The sequence below is a fragment of the Balaenoptera ricei genome, chromosome 17, assembly GCF_028023285.1.
Source record: "Balaenoptera ricei isolate mBalRic1 chromosome 17, mBalRic1.hap2, whole genome shotgun sequence".
Taxonomy (NCBI): domain Eukaryota; kingdom Metazoa; phylum Chordata; class Mammalia; order Artiodactyla; family Balaenopteridae; genus Balaenoptera; species Balaenoptera ricei.
This window is the reverse complement of record NC_082655.1, coordinates 6,774,193-6,781,570: the sequence shown is the minus strand read 5'-3', so window position 1 is coordinate 6,781,570 and position 7,378 is coordinate 6,774,193. Positions and strand designations below refer to the sequence as shown.

Sequence of the window (7,378 nt, the reverse complement as noted above, 5' to 3'; positions counted from 1 at the left end):
CTCTGATGACATGGAGTTTCTTTGGCTGTGTCTGACCCACTGCTGTTAGTGTCACAGAGGCCGGGGAAGTGCTGGCCATCTTTCTCCAGAGGTGGGTGCGGTGGTGGTGAGGGTGACAGGCGGGGATTCGGGCACACACTGCCATGTGGTGGTTGGCTGGAGCTGGAGGGACTTGCCGTGGGAGCAGTGCCTGAGATGGCGCAGTGACACCTGGCGAGGTTGATGTGGGAAGTGCCCCTCTGTCTCTGACGCTGAGGGGTTGTCTCCTGACTTGTGGATGTGAGGAGAAAGGGCAGCTGGAGTTGTCTCCTGCAGCTTCGGGCCTCCGGTCCAGGGCAGACACAAGCCACGCAGATGGCGTAGGCGGCCCAGTGCCTCTGGCTTGAGGTGGCTTTGTGCACGGCTAGTCCTTTGTACCCAGATGGCGCGTGCACCAAGCCTGTGCTCAGCGAGTCCTGGTGTGCGCCCGGAGAGCTCTCTGTCTGGCCCAGCAGTCATTAGACCTGAGTTGCAGCACTACCTATAGTTGCTTGAAGAAAATCCACGACCTTTCCCAAGACCTGCTTTTCTCATCTTCAGAGGGACCAGAGGGTTAGTGCCTGCAGGATGGCCATCTCAGGACGACCAGCAGAGTCTGGTCAGGAAGGCGTGGAGGTGCCCCACAGCCAACAGCTTGGCCAGGTTGGTGGCTGGGGGTAATTTCCTGAGCCTCTCACAGAGACATTTGTCTCCTTTCTCCCTGGAGAGTCCCACATGGATTCTTGCGGTGCTGGGCACCTGCCCTCTTGGAAGGTTCTGTGAGAAGGAGGGGCCGGAGCCGAAGATTCAGTGCTTCGCTGTCAGCTTCCCAGGGTACAGCCCTCCTCCCCAGCTGCTGGCGAGACATGTCTGCCAACTATTTGGATGCGGGAGGGATGGGGTGTCCCAGACTGCTACCTGGGAACGCAGGGAGAGGAGGCTTTGGAGTCCTGTGGGACTGGATCCCTCGCTGACAGCGGTGGCACTTAAGCAAGGTATTAAACTGCTCTAAGCCTCGGTTTCCTCATTTGTAATTGCTGATAAACAGTATCTTCCCTACAGGATGTTGAGAGAACTGAAAGTAGTGGGTACAAAGCCCCTGGCCTCCCACCTGGCACGTAGTACATGCTTAATAAAAACAGCAACTACTCCAGGGCTGGACTGGCACTGGGGCAGAAGGTTGGAATGGAAAGGAGGGTCTTAGACCAAGTGGTGAGGGGAGCAGCGGAGCATCTGGTCCCCCTTACGGATCCCAGACTCTCTCCGTATCCCTTCTTCCTTCGAAAAGTGGCTGCCAGGGGATCACACCCTAGAATGTAAATCCTGTGTTGTAAGGCATGGAAGCCAGAGGTCTGTGCATTCCACTCTAATGTTAAAGGAGAAAACATTCCCCCTCAAATCCTTCCAACTGCCCTCCAGGACTGCCGGCATAAGTTGAGTTTTGGAGAGGTGGGCTCCAAAGCTCAGACAGGTTATTTGACTGAGGGTGCACAGTGGGTCCTGGAAGATCTGGGACTGCAGAGTGTCTGCCCAGCTACACTCTGGGCTCCTGGTCTGAAACAGAGATGTGTGGTCCCAGGTCCTTCACTCAGTCTGCTGGGGCAATGCAGGTGCCCCCAGGAGCTACAGCTGGTTCAGAAAACCCAGAGAGCAGCCATACATAGGGGATAAACTCAACAAAGAACAACTAAGCACTTTCTATGTGCTGGAGACTGGGGATTTCATTGACAGTTGATATGCTTAATCCTCACGATTCTCTTAGGAAACAGGTTCTATTATCATTTCCACTTTACAGATGAGGAAACCAAGAGGTGAAGTAACTTGCCCAAGATAACACAGCTAGTGAGCAGCTAAGCCATGATTCTAAATGCAGGCTGTCTGGTCCCAGAGGCCACACATTTAACTGTCTCATCTGACTGGCTCTTGCAAGTTTAGCCCAAAGAAAGACATGAAAAAGATTCTTACTGGGGACTCTGAAATGGCACCTCACCTGGAGCCAGGTCTGTCTAGGGGTGGAGCTTAAGAATGAGGGAAGTCCGGCTGGGACTTAGGGGCAGCTTAGAGCTCCTTGATTTCCACTCCCAGCATCTTTGGGCGTAGAGCTGCCTCTGTTTACATCAGGAGTACAGGCGGTTGCCTAGGGGGCTGGGAGGAAGATTCACTCCCGGAGGAGTGGCATGCCCATGGCTTATTCCTTCATCAAATATTTCTGGTGCCTCTCCATCTGTCCTAGTGCACTAAGCGCTGGGAACTTTCCCCATAAAACAAAACTCTAGCCCTGTCCCTGAGATGCTCATGGTCTGATGAAAACACAGTTACAGCTCTCTCTGAGCGAGGCTTGACCAGTGCTGGTGGGACACAGAACAGTAACCAGCTTTGCTGGGGAAGTCCGGGAAGGCTGTCCAGGGACAGTGGCATTGAGGTCAGGACCTGAAGTGGGGATTTGGTGGGGCAAAGGCAGGACAGATGCGGAGTCTTTGGCCTGCTGGGGGGCACTGACTCTACACGGGAAATCTGAAAACGGACTGATGGAGGATTTATCGGGGATGGGGGTCGGGGCGTGTATGGACGGAGGACATGAGCACCCACGTGTGTCCAGGGGACGGGCCTGGGGCGCAGCTCCCTCCTCCGCATCCGGGCACAGCAGGTTTCTGCGCGAAGAGAATGACAACCCGGCGGCAAGTCGGGATGACAAGGCCGACCTGAAGGGCACGCGCTTTTATGTAATCGACCTCGGTACCGAGGGTCTCGGGGGTCGGCGCTGAGCGCGGGAGGCGCCGAGGGAGGACGGCGTGCCCACGTTATTTCCTAGCACATAGGAGGGGACAGCAACGCGAGATAAGTTAGGGAAGTCCAGGGAGCTTAAAGAGCAGGGCGGCTCGTCCCTCTGCCTTTCCCCAGAGCCCGCTGCGCCGAGCGCGGGCGCTGCTCGGCGTCCTCTCTCCCCGCCCGGCCCCTGACCCGACCCGGGGTCCGAGCGCGCAGCCCTTCTCCCGGAGTCGCTCGCTGGGTGACCTTGGGCGAGCCGCTTCACCTCTCTGGGCCTCAGTTTCCCTGTCTCTGCGTCTGGCCACGCGGTAGCCGAGCCGTGGGGCTCCCCGCGCGCCCCCCCGGGCCGTGGGCGAGCGCGGGGCGAGCGGGAAGCGCCGCGACGCCCCTCCCCGGCCCGTCCGCGCATCCGGGAACGGCCCCCTCTGGCGGCGCGCCGCGGCGGATGGCGGGCGGCGGGGCGCGGGCTCAGCGCGCAGGCGCGGAGGGCGGGGCGCGGAGGGCGGGGCCGGGCGCTCGGCGGGGCCGCTCGGAGAGCGCGGGGCGGCGCGCGGCGTGCGGGTGGTGGCTGAGGTCGGCGCTGGCGCCGGCTGGCTGGGCTCGCCCGGGACTGCCTCAGGCTCGCAAAGTGTGCCGCCGGCCCGGCCGGAGGGCCCGCCTGACCGCGCCGGCCCGTGGCGGGAGCGCGGGGGCCGCGTCCGGGAGGCAGCGGCCGCCAGCGCGGGGCAGTCGGCGGCCATCCCCTGGGGACCGGGGCTGCGCGGCCGCTTCCCGCCTCGCGGCGCCGCCGTCGCCGCCGCCGCCGCCGCCGCCGCCAGGCCGACCGCCCGGCTTGGCTCCGCCGCGCCCCGGCCGCGGGGTCCGGCCCGGGTTCCGCGCCGCTAGGGCGCGGGCGGGGTCGGGGGTTGCGTGGCCGGCGCTGCCCGCCGGCCTCGAGTCCGCGTCCCGGGCCCGGGCGGCCGGCGAGCATGGAGGAGAAGTACCTGCCGGAGCTGATGGCGGAGAAGGACTCCCTGGACCCCTCCTTCACGCACGCCCTGCGGCTGGTGAACCAAGGTAGGGGCGCGCGCCGGCCGGCCGTTAACTGGCGCCCGCGGCCGTTGGGGACCCGGGAGCGGCGGGCCAGGGGGCCGGGGACCGGGAGGGTCGGGACCGGGGGGCAAGGCGGGAGCGTGGGGCTGGCTGGCCGTCGCCCTCGGGGCGACTGGAGGGGACCCAGGTCGCAACCTGGGGGCGTTCGGGGAGGGACCTGGGAGCGTACGGGACACCTGGGGAGCGCCGAGGTGTGTGTGCGCGTTGGGGAGACACGGGAAGGAAGGAGGCTGAGGCGTTTGGCTAGGACTTGAAGGAAACCTTTGGGGCCTCGAGGGTACCCAAGGGAAACTTCTGGGTGGGGGACGGCGAACATCTGGGGGCTTCGTCGGGGCGGGGTTGAATGATCTCATTGGAGGGGGAGAGTGGGGCGGGGGACTCGGGGAACTAGTGCGTTTGGCTTGTCTGGAGAGAAGGAACTGGAGCAAGCTGGAGGGAAATGGAAGGATTTGAGGGGATCGAATGCAGAAGAGGTGAAGGGAGCAGGTGCTTGGATTGTTGGTGAAGTTTGAGGACCTTTGGAGGAGATTTGGGGTCAGACCCCAAGCACTTTGGAGGAGCAGGGCCAGCGGTCCCAGTGGCAGAGACCCGTTTCCTGTCGCATCCCCTCTTTGTCCCGGGTCCAGGCTCTAGCCGCCCTCCCTGGGGGTGGGCAGCTCATGCCAAGCCTTGCCGGCTGGCCCTCGAGGGCCATTAGGGGAGAAGAGGCCCACCCCGGAGCCCGCTTCTTGGCTTGCCTGTCGTCTCTTTGGGAGGCTCTGGCTGGGCCGCCCTCCTTGGGGGCTGGCTGGGGACTCGGAACGCCGGCCGCGGAGTCTCTGCTGCCTGTGCCATCTTAGCACTACTCCGGCCAGCTCAGGGTGTGAGCAGCCCTGGGGAATGCAGGCCGCGGGGTGCAGGGGGTACAGGGGCGTATGGAGGCGGGCGGGCCCAGGACAGTGTTCCCAGGCTTGTTCCTCCTCAGGCTTCCGGAGTAATCTTCTGGGATGGACGGTAAATTAAGCCTGCCTTCCCGGGAGCAGCCCTTTATTCCTCCTGGATCTGGGAATACGTGTCTCAGAGAAAGCTGGGTTTGGGAGCCACTGGTCTACTGTTTCTTTGGGTGATGACAGACACATTATCTGGTCGGATCTGTTACCTTTTGCTTGAATTACTCACTGTGCCTTGACAGTCTGTGCTTCCTGACTCAGGCGGGTCTGCGGGTCTTAATGCTGGCCCTGGCTCTTTTATTGTTGGAAGTGAAAGATGAGGCAGACATATTCTGCTTGTGTATAGATAATCTATATTTTAAAACAGCGACCTCCGGTATTTGCGCGTTGCAACCAGTTCTTCCGAGTAGGGTGTGCGTGTTGTTGACTGAGGGTGGTGGTGGAGAGACTCACTGTCTCCAAGAATTTAAGCTTGATATTTAATTTGTTGAACGGAGATTGGTTCACAGAGCTTCCCCATTTAATTTTAATTGTAGGCTTATTTTTATTTCTTTAATAACAAGGGGTTGTGAAGAAGTAACGGGCATGCATTAAAGTAAGAGAATTTTAAGTTTTATTGCCATGCTCTTCCGAACAGCCCAACAGTTAGGTTTGTACTCCTTGCTCTTTGTGATTTACATATATCTTTTGTTGCCTGCTGGGCTGTCATCTCTTTGAAAGATATTTCTTTGTACATTGTGTGAGATCACTGGCGTTAGAAATATTCTGGATTGTAGAACGAGTGCACTTTTCTTAATAAAGAAGCTGAATCAAAGTTACGTTGTACTGAATTAAGGAAGCAGTTTAACAAAAGTGTAGTAAGTTATTTTATTTTAAAAGTCAGAATTATTTTTCTGTGCCAGGTTGCTGCAGTACATTCATTCTAATACATTCAAAATTCTTTTGGTTTCTGTGTTTTTACCTGTGGTAATTGTTTCCAGTTATTTGAAACAGATCTTGCACAGTGTTGCCATTTAGTGTTTTTTTTAAGACCTTAAACCGGATTACCTTACTTTTCCATCAAAAATGTAGTTCTTAGAAGAAGCACGCTTCTCACATTGAACAGTTATGTGAAGGAAGAAAGAGATACTGCTCAGGTGCTCTTATTACTGTTAATTTAATTATTTCAGACTAAAATGTTTTCCCCTTAAATCACAGGCTGGTATCTGGAATGCAGAACCCTATCATTTAAAATATTAATTATGCTCTGTTATGTAACTTCAGAATTACAAGTGCATTTCTAAAACATAGTGTCTTAAATCTGAATTGGCTATTAGGAAACTTTGATTTTAAATCTGATAATCATCTTGTGAGTGGCTATTGAGAGCATTTTTATTCTTTTTTACCTGTAGTTTTGACTGTTTGCATCTAAAGGAGGCACCTGGTTTTTCAGATGTTATTCTGAATCTTGATACTGGAATCCGAATTCGGTCACTAACTTGTACAGTGTTGATGAGTCAGCAGTGCACACCTCTGTTTTATTATGGAGTGGCATGCAATAGATAGACGTGATGGTTAACATCTCCACATGCTAACAGTACCTTTGTTTGCGTAGTGTTCTAAAGTTTCTGAGACTCTTTCAGGCACATGCTGTCTACTTGTGTTCTCACACTTGCACGCTGGTGAGGCAGCCTTTGATGTCTCCATTTTTCAGGGGAGGGAGCTGAGGATCTCAGCTATGGGAGCTCGTAGGTAACTGAGATAGGTTAATCTGAACTCAGGTGTTTGGTCTCTTAAGGCGCTTGTTCTCCCTACTTATGTCTTCCCCAAAAGATGGCTCTGAAACATTTCACACATGCTAATTTACCTGCAGAAATCGATATAACTAATATGCTTGTTTTGTGTCAACTTCCTGTTGATTTTGTTTAAAAGTTTGTTTCTGTGCTTGTCTAGTGGTCTTCTTTGACGAAACAAACATTCACGGTAGATTTATCCTGCAAGATTTTAGTGCTCAGGTCAAGAGGCATTTTTGAATTAAAGCTCTCTGGAGACCAATATATGACTTAAGTAATCAACACACTATGATAATGAAACAGTTGATAAATGAGGTGTGGTCATTTTTTTAAAAATTCAGCATTTGTAAACATGTTCAACTTCCTAGCTGAATTACTTTTTTTCCTAATAATCCTTAAGTAAGAACTTGAGCTGGGATCACATCAAGATGTATGCTTCTCTGCTAACATAGGTTGGCTTTTACACTTTCCAGGCTTGTGTTTTGTAGTGGACATTAGTTCCTGACTTTTATTTCTGTTTTCTCAGGATAACTGATTTTCCTTCCCCCCACCCCTCAAATATCAAATGCTTTTGTTTCTTTGCCAATAGTAATGGGTAATGTTTACTTGATGTTAAACCGAATCAAATAAAATAGACTTTTTTAAATCGCCCCCCCCCCGCCCCGCCCTCAAACACCACTGCCTGTAGAGTGAGTTGACATTGCAGTTTCTTGCCAAGGAGGTTAATTGGAGATGAAAGTAGCATTGCATGTTTTATATTATATTTGCTAGTAGGGGATGTGCTGACTCTTACTAAAA

The 7,378-nt window shown here is 54.5% G+C and overlaps 1 protein-coding gene across 2 annotated transcripts in view; it reads left to right on the top strand.

Moving 5' to 3' along the window:
• The first annotated feature begins 3,660 nt into the window (after positions 1–3,660).
• Positions 3,661–7,378, top strand: part of KHDRBS3 (KH RNA binding domain containing, signal transduction associated 3) — a 165,712-nt gene continuing 161,994 nt past the window's right edge. For both annotated transcript variants that reach the window (XM_059902056.1, XM_059902055.1), the window contains exon 1: positions 3,661–3,843. In XM_059902056.1, coding sequence (XP_059758039.1) covers positions 3,756–3,843 — 88 coding nt within the window. In that variant the 5' untranslated portion in view covers positions 3,661–3,755. The remainder of the gene's footprint in view (positions 3,844–7,378) is intronic.